This window comes from Malaclemys terrapin, chromosome 3, assembly GCF_027887155.1.
Source record: "Malaclemys terrapin pileata isolate rMalTer1 chromosome 3, rMalTer1.hap1, whole genome shotgun sequence".
NCBI lineage: Eukaryota > Metazoa > Chordata > Testudines > Emydidae > Malaclemys > Malaclemys terrapin.
This window is the reverse complement of record NC_071507.1, coordinates 46,610,699-46,622,947: the sequence shown is the minus strand read 5'-3', so window position 1 is coordinate 46,622,947 and position 12,249 is coordinate 46,610,699. Positions and strand designations below refer to the sequence as shown.

The window sequence follows — 12,249 nt, the reverse complement described above, 5'->3', positions numbered from 1 at the left end:
AAGGCACATGCATCTATGTGGAAAACATACTGCATATGCTCATGGGAAATTACTCCATTTTTATAATCTTAAATACATCATACGTATTCTCATGCATGGTATGCTCAGTGACAGCATCCAATTAAAAACATACTGGCCAGCAACACTCAGATAAAGTTTGAATGGAACGGAGCTTTATTCTTTTAGGCTAATGCAGCTTTAAAGGTTGTGGTAGTAGTGTTCAACAGAATCATATTAGTATTTATCGCATCAGTACACTACTTTTTTCATCGGTAAAATATTAAGATCACTGAAAGGGAGAGAAGTTGAGAACAAAGGTGTTAACAAAAATTACAAAGCTATCTTTTTCATTTACTGCTGTACAGTGGCAAATCAGCTACTACTTTCAGAGAGGCCAGTAACTATTTCAAAAAACAAAACAAGAGTTTATTTGCAAGCTTGGAAAATAGTTTTCTGAAATCTGTCCTCACAGTAACAATTTGCAAAGTCAATTTTACTTTATTAATATCTACTGACTAAGAAAACTAGCATTTTTGCAGTTAAATAATTGCCTGGGAAGTTTTACTTACTGTACAGATGAGTATCCATAAGTCTCAGCTGCTTCTTGTTCAGAGGGATTGATTTCACCTAGTTGTAATGAAATTGCAATATAAGGCGACAACCTTCAAACATTTGTGCTTAACTTTACTACTGTGAGTAATACTACTATTTCTGGTACATCATAGGATTTTGCAGGATTTGACCTAATTGTAGCCAGCCTTAAACCAAATTGTAGAAACCACTGTAAAATTATATTTGCAATCTTAGGCTAAATTAGAATATAATTTAATGTGATTTCAGCTCCATCTCTAGAAGTTTTTAATAATCTTTCACATCTCTACCTGTCATTTAGTTTATCCCATTGAATAGGGTTGCTCCAAATATTAACAAGGTATTGATGAGGGGAGGGAGAAAAAAATACAAGAAAGCTATTCTTTAAAAAGTTCTTCTATAGTTGGCATTTTGTAGGCAGATAGAAAATGCATACGAAGTTAGACCATTGCTCTATCTATCCTGGCACCTTGCTGCCAACAGTGGCAATGCCTCAAATACATATTCAGAGATCCTCTTTCCTCATTTTTATCTTGATTAGTGATGGCATTTTATTTATTTTTTAAGAGCATGGAAATATCCTTTTTGGAATGCTTGAACACACATTGTGGTCTAGTTGTTAGAGCAGGGGGATTGGGAGTCAGGACTCCTGGATTCTGTTCTTGGATTTGCCACTCTCTTGCATTTGCCTCTCCATCTTTCTGTGCCTTTGGGAAAGTTATGTTATTAGTATTACACCTCTACCCTGATATAACGCGACCCGATATAACACTAATTCGAATATAATGCAGTAAAGCAGCACTCTTGGGGGCGGGGCTGCGTGCTCCGGTGGATCAAAGCAAGTTCGATATAACACAGTTCCACCTATAATGCGGTAAAAAATTTTGGCTCCTGAGGACTGCGTTATATTGGGGTAGAGGTGTATTATTTGTATTCTGATAGCACCCAAAAAGTAGTAGACATTGACCACACATTTACAATCAGATACAATCTTGCCCAAAGAGCTTACAACCTAAGACGACAAGCAATATATGAAGAGCGGAGGAAACAGATATAAAAACTGTGAACATATTGATTGTATCTATATTAATGAAAGTGGAAGATATATGGCAAGTACATTTCAGTGGTTAAAATCTCAACAAATAAAAGTGTGATTTAAAAAAATCAACTATGACCAACTATCCTCATCCTAGCCATTATTAATTGGCTTATTTCTTATTTCTTCACCTCAGTTTTTCCCGTTTATAAAATGGGGGTAATTATTTTTAGCTCACAGTGGGGTTGTGAATCTTTAATTAAATAGTTAAGGCACTTTGAGATCTCTAGACAAAAAGTTCCATAGAGACACAATATTATTAATCGTTGCTTCAGGTGTTTGTACAAAATATAACATATTAACATAATGCTTCTCTTTCTTTAGCATAAGGGGTGCATAAGAATTGTGATAATAATTAGAAAGCTCAGTAGTTCATTGTCAAGTATTCACGGTATTTCATTGTCAAGCTTGCTTCATAGCAAACATTTATTTTTTGCTCTTCCCCCTAATCACCTGAGATCTATTAACAAGAAGCTTATCTCCTGTGTTTGAGATTTGCAGTGGAAACTAGCATTAAACCAAGTGTCTACTCTTTTCCATTCAGGCCAGCATCTCTCTAATGTAAATTGGAATCACCAGTGAGAGCTACTTCACCTGCTAATTAGAATGTGACTTCTTGATTTTAAAAATAAAAGCTAATGATTTGTTCAAATGTTCCATTCTCCAAGAGTGTTACATTAAGCTGGCTTCTTTCAATGTTATAGGCAGTGCATTGCCCAAGTACAGCGTTTTGCTTTTAGGAACAAAAGGTGAAATCCTGGTCCCAATGAAGTCATTGGCAAAGCTCCCACTGACTTCATTGATGTGATTTCACTCAAAGTATTTTAAAGTTTTACTGAAACAGTAACAATGAAGGTTCAGTATATAGTTCTATAGCCTTAAAATTCTGTCTGTTCTGTAGGGGTATCCTGCCCTGAAGGATGAATTCTATTGAATAATATTGAATTCCTTGAAAAAAGGCACTTTATCCTTGCAAGTCAGGTGTAATTTAATGCTCTGGAATTGTATTTATTAAGGATTACTGGGAGATTTAATCACCAATCAGACATCAATCCCTAGGAATTGCCCTATGACACAGTCACTTTTCCTACAGTATTATGAGAGAAATATCTGTTTAAAAAAATGAATAATTTGGATGTGATGTCTGCATCAGTTATTTTCCTTTTACCTGGTGTATTTAGAAAAGTTTTGTACTAGATGTTAGCCATTGAGATCTCCAAGTGTGTCTCACTTATCTTATCATTTACAATTTTGTATGTCCAAAATAATTTCAATATAACTTGTAAAGAGTTATGATTAGATTAGCATTTGTTTTGCATGCGACTCTTATATACAAATGGCATCTTAAAACCACCCCTCTCTGATTTTTTTCAGCTGAATTTTTTATGACTTTTCTCTTCTCCAAAAAAACTGGACTGACTGTCCTTAAGATTGAAGTCTTCTCTTTATCCACGGAATAGGGTGAACAATGGCAGTGCAAGCTTCCCAATACTGCCCTATAAGTATTCCTGTACCTTCACTTAGAGAGACTAACTAGAGACAGAAACTGCCAAACAATCCCAATTAGTGTTAAATGTGATGGTGGCTTCTGTATACCAGACACTAATTTCACACACTGCAGGCTGCCTAACAGTCATCCAATAACTGTCTCTTGAAATATTACAGAATTTCAATTTAACCCCCACCCACCCCACTGAAATCAGTGGAGCTGCAGAGGGGGTCAGTCAGAAAAGAATTTAGGCTCTAACTCATAGTAGCAACTAAACTTGATCCCTAGTCCTACACACAAACTTGTGAGTAGGCTAATTGACCAAGGATTGGGATTGCAAAGAGATGAGTAAAGCTTGCACAATGTTAACCATTGTTCACTATTTTAGCATAAATTTAATAGAGGAGGTATTTTTTGCAAATCTTTATATACTGCAGGATGCTTTGCTACATGTCTGAGATTAAGGCTACAACACACCTAAATGCCTCTATTTCACCTGCATATATAATTTAGCGAGGTACTGTGACACTCTGTATCTTGGGGGAACACCCTGCACCCCCATGTTCATCCTTCTGGTATGATTGTGTGCTATCCAATGCAAAGTTTGTCACGTTGGTTATTTTCTGAAGGCTCAAGATGCACTGGGCATTGTTGTTTTAGTAATGGTATAGGTTATAATTTCATGTATATAGTTATGAGGTTGAAAATGTGTCCTCATGGCTTAAAACAAGCCCAGGCAAAACTCTTCAGGAACAGAGGGACAGTTCACACCTCATCAGGGCATGTATGGAACAAACCCATCCCAGCCTCCCAGGAACAAAGGACACTGGCCTAGACAGCAGCAAAGGATCTGTTGGACTCTCTAATGAGTTACCCGCCTTCCCTTGATCAGTCAGGGACTACGATGAGGTAATGCTCACCTGACCCTGAAGCAGGGGCAGGCAAAGCCAAGAGGGAAGAAAAAACATGATAAAAGGGAGAGACGTTTGCCATGCTCTTCCTCTCTCTTCCACCTCCATCTACAGACATCACCACCAAGCAACTGAAGCACTGATCAAAGGGGAGAGCCTGGCTGAAGGGCAACCAGCCAGCCTGTGGTGAGAAGCATCTAAGTTTGTAAGGACACTGAAAGTGTTAAGATCAGCTTAGAATGTGTTTTTCTTTTATTTCATTTGACCAAATCCAACTCGTTGTGCTTTGACTTATAATCACTTAAAATCTATCTTTTGTAGTTAATAAATCTGTTTGTTTATTCCACCTGAAGCAGTGCGTTTGTTTGAAGCATGTCAGAGACTCCCCTTGGGATAACAAGCCTGATATATATCAATTTCTTTGTTAAATTGATGAACTCATATAAACTTGCAGCATCCAGCGGGCATAACTGGGCACTGCAAGGCGGATGTTCCTAGGGTTGTGTCTGGGACCAGATATATCGGCTAGTGTCATTCGGTTGCGCAATCCAAGCAGCTTACATGCTAGAGGCTGTGCGTGAACAGCCCAGGAGTGGGGGTTCTTACAGCAGAGCAGGGTAAGGCTGGCTCCCAGAGTCGAGGACTGGCGTGACCTAGCAGATCACAGGTCCAGATAACACCAGGGGGACGTCACAGGTACCTTCTATTAATATTTTTAATATTTCTTGAAAGGGATCTGCAGTGGCAGTTACTCCAATAAATGATGGCGGAAGACAATACAATGATAATGTTTGGCACCATATAATTGCGACAAGAAATCAGGCTTTGGGAAAAATCACTGTGGATAGTCAGTACACAGGTAATTAACCCATTCCATCACATTATATCATTATCATCAGGGTATTACTCACTTGCTTTCACTTTCACTACTTACCCTCTTCTGTGTGTCGAAAATATTTGCACAAATGTTCATGAAGAAATTGGTCACAGTACATTGTCTGCTATGGTCTGTAAATCATTGGCTGTTTTAATACTAGACTCTAGGATTTTTGTCTCTCTTTATACTTCTTGATGATATGCTGCTATTATGTTATTCTATTGTAAAATGCCATTGTTAAGCATCCTGGGGCTTGTGTAAAAGGGCACAATATAAGCATGCATAGTACTATATCTGAATCCTGGATCTAATATGTGATACAGCATCACTATTAAATTAAAGATTTCTTGAAAACTTTGCACAGAAAAATAACACCCTTTCTTTTTTTAGGTTCGTCCTCAGCTACAAGTGGCAGTACCATTATTGGGGAAAACACAGGTGTTTTTGTTGGAGGACTTCCACAGGATTATACTATCCTAAGAAAGGACATGAGTGAGTATAGTTGTGTTATTCATATGATGTATCTGAAATCCACTACACTGGGGTTGAGTAACCTACCTTTGCAACACTGAAGGCTGCATTGATAATTTGCCAGGAACCCGAGGGCAGCACTTAATTTACATAATTATTTAGATAATTGTTTAATCAAAAATACCTTCACACAAATTTTCTTGTATTTGCATCTTCAATGATAGAAATTGCTTTTTGGCTGAGTTCACTAGGAATATAAGCAACATTACTTCACACATATGTTGACTTATATAGGATAAGTACATATAAGTTAGTAACATATACATAAAGCATGTGAGCGCATTTCATATTTTATGTAGCATAAGAATTCCAAAGTACTTTTCAAAACTATAAATATATATTGTGTTGATGCAAAAACAATATTAATAAAATAAGTTATAATAATGTCATTACAAACTTCTTTGTGCCTTTACTGAATATTAATATATCGTTACAAGTGTGCTATAGCAAGGATGCTTAGAAATAGGACAATACACATGTTTAGCTAATTATGTTAAAAACAGTTAAAGCTAATAGAAGAAATTCCAAATGTTTTCTACTTCTGTGTCCCAAGAACAAGCAAATATCAAGCAGACTTACCATATAAACATTTTTAGTAAGAAAGCTGATTGTGACAGGAATGCAGTTATGTTGTGTTATCAGAGCAATAAATCTAGAGGTAAAGTGGGGCTATACCATCTCCCTTCCCATTTTCTTTTTAAAGGAAAACCTGAGTTTAAAGCCACACAAAAATCATCTGGGAGCATAGTGTAGTAAAATCTCATTCCGAGGGCAAGTTAGTGACAGAAAGGTAAGGGAAGTGTCATTTGATTCAGAAAAATCTACAGAATCATAATTTCAGTGGTGTTGCCCTCTGTGGTGTGCCAAGGGGGGGGCCTTACTACCTCTGGTTCCCAGCTCCAGGTCCTTTAGATGGTATAAATGTCATCAGAAAAGGGTCAAGTTGGGTATAATTGAAAAGCTCTTTCTAAGAACTCCTAAAAAATAGGCATGTCTGGACTTCTGGAAAACCAAATTTTCTTTTCCGTCAAACTCTATTAAAACTGAAAATATCTCAGAAAATAGACTGAATTAATTTTTTCTTTTTAAGTTAGTTTTAACTCTATCTTGATCTTTCTGGCCACAAGAACAAAGGCAATTAAAGAAATGTTGCATAGTCATTAAACAATGTACATATTCAGGAGCTGAAAGTGTCACCTAAGCCATGAACCAAGGCATGGAGCCCATGAAAGAGGGACATCTAAAAAAGCATGGAAGAGATGTGTTTTCTTACAATTTCAGGAAATGGGTATATAAGACAGAAGTGAGCACCCCACACTCACCCCTGGGCAGCAAGCCAAGGAAACCTCTCCAAGACTTGAGCAGGGATTCATGAGAGAAAGTTAGCTAAAACATTGCCAAGGGATTAGATTTAAAACTTTTGTAATGATTTTGTTGGAATATTGAAATGCTGTTGTAACTTAAAAGACTAACAGTTTCTCCTGTTAATAACCAAATGGTTAGTCCATGAGGAGTCGGGCTAAACATTGGTAAACAGAGAAATAGTGGTATTTAATTGAATTTAAAATTCTTAATATTGGTTAATTGGGCTGTCTCAAGTCAGCTCCTTAAATGGCTTCTTATAAGTAACTGATATAAATATTTCTTTGGTTTCATAGAATTTAGTTAAAATTGCTTACTTGGCCAGCTATATACTGGCTGATTATTTATTAATAACCAACAGGTCCACCTGCTCTCTTTCAAAAATTCTTTTGCCCGTGTATAAACATTCTTAGTTATCTAAAGATATAGTAAAGAATGGATTCACAATAATTTGGGAAAACAATATACTTTGGTATATTAACTAACCAAAAGGAAAGCACACCTCAGAGGTGTGTGCTCTTAGGGATGTAATCTCTGTTAAAACTCTCCAAAGAGAGACATACAGAATAGATTGTAGCAGAAGTAACCAGTTTAACATTTGTGTTAGGTCATTTGTAGTGTTTGATGTTTTCTTTTCCTTTCTTTAACAAAAAAAGAGCTGTGATTAATAAATGTGATTATTTTGCTTGTTCTTGAGCTTCTATATGAGCCAAGCTTCTGTGTTGGCAGTAAGAGAAACAGTTGGTAAGAGCTGGCCTATCATGTCTTGGTTCTCTAAACTAAATATTTTTAATAATTTTTAACTCAAAATTACTTGGAGTCCAACAATTTAAAACTACCCCTTTCATTCCCACAAATTGAATTGCCCAAGAACTTAACTACTGAAACATCAAGGCTGAAATGCAACAACTATTTAGCTCAGCAGCGCTGCATGCCAATATAGGACCGAAAGGTGCTTTGTCCAGTTGAAACAGTAGAGGAATGTAGAATGCAGCTACCCAAACTCAAATGTAATGAATACTTATCTCTAACCAGGACACTGGACATAACACCCTACTCATACAAAATTGCAATGGGTTCTTGAATATCTACAAGTGAGGCCTGGCCTACACTACGGAGTTAGGTCAAATTTAGCTGCGTTAGGTCGATTTAAAAATGAATTCTTCCACACAACAAACCCCGTTCCGTCGATCTAAAGGGCTCTTAAAATAGACTTCTGTACTCCTCCCGGCGAGAGGAGTAGCGCTAAAATCGACTTTGCTGGGTCAGGTTTGGGGTAGTGCGGATGCAAATCGACGGTATTAGCCTCCGGGAGCTATCCCAGAGTGCTCCATTGTGACTGCTTTGGACAGCACTTCGAACTCCGATGCACTAGCCAGGTACATAGGAAAAGCCTATTTCCTGTTTGGTCAGCGTGGCTAACTCAGCAGCACAGGTGACCATGCAGTCCCCCCAGAATTGTAGAGCGTAGAATGTTGCTACACTCCCCCTATCATCTCTGTCCCTGAGGTTATCGCAGATTAGAAGGCCAAAAAAACGCATTTGCGATGACATGTTTTCTGAGCTCCTGCAGTCCTCCCGCATTGATAGGGCACAGCTTAATGCATGGAGGCATTCATAGACTCATTAGACTTTAAGGTCAGAAGGGACCATTATGATCATCTAGTCTGACCTCCTGCACAATGCAGGCCACAGAATCTCATCCACCCACTCCTGTAACAACCCTCTAACCTATGTCTGAGTTATTGAAGTCCTCAAATCGTGGTTTAAAGACCTCAAGGTGCAGAGAATCCTCCAGCAAGTGACCCGTTCTCCACGCTGCAGAGGAAGGCGAAAAACCTCCAGGGCCTCTGCCAATCTGCCCTGGAGGAAAATTCCTTCCCGACCCCAAATAAGGCGATCAGTTAAACCCTGAGCATGTGGGCAAGACTCACCAGCCAGCACCCAGGAAAGAATTCTCTGTAGTAACTCAGATCCCACCCCATCTAACATCCCATCACAGACCATTGGGCATATTTACCTGCTAATAATCACAGATCAATTCATTAACAAAATTAGGCTATCCCAGTGGCCAGGAAAGAATTAAGTGAGTGCGAAGAGTGGAGGCAGGACATGATGCTGAGGCTAATGGGGGAGCAAATGGACATGATGAAGCGTCTGTTGGAGCTGCAGAAAAGCCAACAAGAGCACAGATCCCCGCTGCATCCACTGTATAACCGTCTACCCTCCTCCCCATGTTCCATAGCCTCCTCACCCGGATGCCCAAGAATGTGGGGGGTGGAGGATGGCTCTGGGCACCCAGCCATTCCAATCCAGAGGATGGCCCAAGCAGCAGAAGGCTGTCATTCAAACAGTTTGATTTTTACTGTGGCTACAATAAGCAATGTGGCCTTGTCCTTCCCTCCTCCCACACCCCACCCGGGCTACCTTGTCTGTTATCTCATTTTTTTTTTAATTAATAAAGAAAGAATGCATGGTTTCAAAACAATGGTTACTTTATTTTGAAGGGGGGAGGGTGGTTGGCTTACAGGGAATTAAAATCAACAAAGGGGGCGGGTTTGCATCAAGGAGAAACACACACAACTGTCACACCAAAGCCTGGTCAGTCATGAAACTGGTTTTCAAAGCCTCTCTGATGCGCAGCGTGCCTTGGTTTGCTCTTCTAATTGCCGTGGTGTCTGGCGTGAAACTATTGTCTGCCATTGCTTTCACGGAGGGAGGGGTGACTGACGACATATACCCAAAACCACCCGTGACAATGTTTTTGCCCCATCAGGCATTGGGAGCTTAACCCAGAATGCGCTTAGTGTGGACATATGCAATCGACTGTATAAAAACAATTTCTAAAAATCAACTTCTATAAAATTGACCTAATTTCATAGTGTAGACATACCCTGAGACTTTTTCACATGTCATCCAAAATAAAGTAAGTCTAGCAGTAGGGTGACTCCTAACACAATGTTCAGTAATTATTCCAGTACTGGAGCATAGGAAACAATGCTAGACTACAGTGTTTTCACCAGCTTTAATTGTTATCCATCTGTCTAGATAATTTAGGTACTTATATGGCCCTCATTATTTTAGTATCTGAGTTCCTCACAGTTTTGCTGTATTTATCCTTCAACACCGCTGTGTAGGGGGTTCGGAAGTACTGTCATGCCCATTTTACAGGTGGAGAACTGAGAAACTAAAAGACTTTTAGATCACACAGGAAGTCTCTGATGGATCAGGTTACTGAAGTCAGATCTCCCGGGTCTCAGTCTGGTGCCACTGGACCATACTATTTCTCTTAATTGCTTATGTACTTGAATTTTTATTGCCTTACTTCATACACCTGCATACAAAGCACATTCTACAAATAGCAGTGGAACACAATGAAGTGGCTAAATGGGTTACTTATTATCTATTTCAATAAGGACCTGGGTATATTTCACATATGCAGTCAGCAGTTTGGACCTCTATTGTAATAATTTGCACTTTCCTCACATGGCTGTGTCCATATGCAAGGAGAGTGCAGATTACACACACTGCAATTTTACCACTGTTTAAAATCCTCCTTACTCTTAGAGTCTAAGAAGTGACTATGTAAAAATGGTATTCTGGGATTTCATATTTGTTGTGTCTCAGTGACTCCATATCATGTTTGCTCAGTTTACAAGTAAAAAGATGTTTTTCCTAACTGACAGCACTGGGATCTCTAAGTCAAACAGTGTTTACAGCACCATCAGTAGTAAAGACTTAGAACTTAGTTGACAACTTTCTTTCATGGTGTGCTGCCTGGAGTAGACTTCAGCTCACTCTCTTGTCATTGTGTTAACTCTGCAGGGTTTACAGGAATCAAAAGTAGCACAAACTTACTTTTGTCATTAAACATCCAGTTATAATACAGAAGGGCAAATTCTGTCCCTTCCTGAGAAGCTGCAGAGGGCTCTTTGGCAGTGCAGCCAATGTAGTTATGCTACTTAATATGAGGCTGGATATCAGGGAGCACACAAGAGGGTGGCACCTCTCCATATTGTGAAATCTTGTTCCATACGTATGCCCAGCAATGCAGCACACAGGGAATGGGGGGGAGGGATCCATGAGTGCATGTAGGTATTACATAAAAAACATCAAAAAACTCAGCAAGTGCATGGAATTAGTAAACCAAAAAGCTTCCACTTCCTGTGTCTTTATTTCAATTTACCAAAACCAGAAAAACATGTATCCATAGTCTTTAAGGAATTGGTTCAGACAATCATCCCAGGTGTCTGCCTCAGAATCCCATGTAACTCAAAAGGACTGTGCAAACAAACGAATCAGAGTGGGTTTACTTATATATATTTTTCAGGAGAGGACCATCAGTAAAACCTGCCTTATTACAGATTCCTCTCCAGTTAGGAAAAATGGATGTGTACAATCTCTTATTTCCCAACATGTCTTTCCCCAGCCAGGGCTACCAAGAAACCCCATTCACCTGTATTTCTTAGAGATATTGGATAGGAACTATCCTGTCCGTTGTACTGAGTGGAGAGGGGAGTTTGAGCCCATACTGCTCAGGAAACTCTGATTTTGGGGTTCAAAGCCAGATTCAGAAACAGTGGCTTCTATGAGACCACATCTTTCCCTCCACTGGTTGCATCCCCTTCCTCGTGGTATTTCTGAAATGGAGGAGTGCTAATTTAGAATGATTCCCTTAGAATCCTCATGGGGCATGTACACACTGTTGCATCCATATGGGCTACTTTTGCTGTAGATCTGAAGGAGCCTCCATGAAGCAGTTCAGCAAGTTCAGAATCCTCCCAGGCCAAAGAGTGGTGGCTGCTCACCTAATGGCTGGCCAGACACTAGAGTCTGGATTTGACCCAGGGAGGCGATCCATAAAGAGATTGATATTTATATACATATATACCTCTCCATCTGTGTGCGAAGTATGATATGTATGCATATTTGTCTTTATTTTAATATCAGGTGGTTCATTTCCTAAATGATATTTTCACTTTTGCAGGGATGAAGACAATAATCCAGAAAGGTTTTGTGGGGTGTCTCAGTGATGTGTTTTTGAAAAAAACACACAATCCCTATGAAAATTGGGAACCTTTAGAATGGCAGGATGCTGAAGAGCAAAACAACGTCTATCACAGTTGGGAAGGGTGTCCCACTGTCCTTATGGAAGGAGCACATTTTCTTGGCAAAGGTAAAATAGTATATTATATAGTGGACCTATCAATTCTCAAATTGAATAAATTACCACACCTGTATTTCAATTGTCCTCTTTTTAAACACATTCTTACTTACACAGGGTTATTTTCAGCTGGGCTAAGGCTTAGCTTCTGTGTTTCAAGAGCAATTCATGCCCATAGAATGAATTACAGTCAGCAAGAGGTGCAGCTGCTTGAGATGCACACACATT

At 39.1% G+C, this 12,249-nt stretch overlaps 1 protein-coding gene across 1 annotated transcript in view; it reads left to right on the top strand.

The window, feature by feature from the left end:
• USH2A (usherin) overlaps nucleotides 1-12,249 on the top strand; it is a 565,863-nt gene that overhangs the window by 190,363 nt on the left and 363,251 nt on the right. The window contains exons 22-24 of the mRNA XM_054021626.1: nucleotides 4,820-4,946; nucleotides 5,355-5,456; nucleotides 11,845-12,033. Coding sequence (XP_053877601.1) covers nucleotides 4,820-4,946; nucleotides 5,355-5,456; nucleotides 11,845-12,033 — 418 coding nt within the window. The remainder of the gene's footprint in view (nucleotides 1-4,819; nucleotides 4,947-5,354; nucleotides 5,457-11,844; nucleotides 12,034-12,249) is intronic.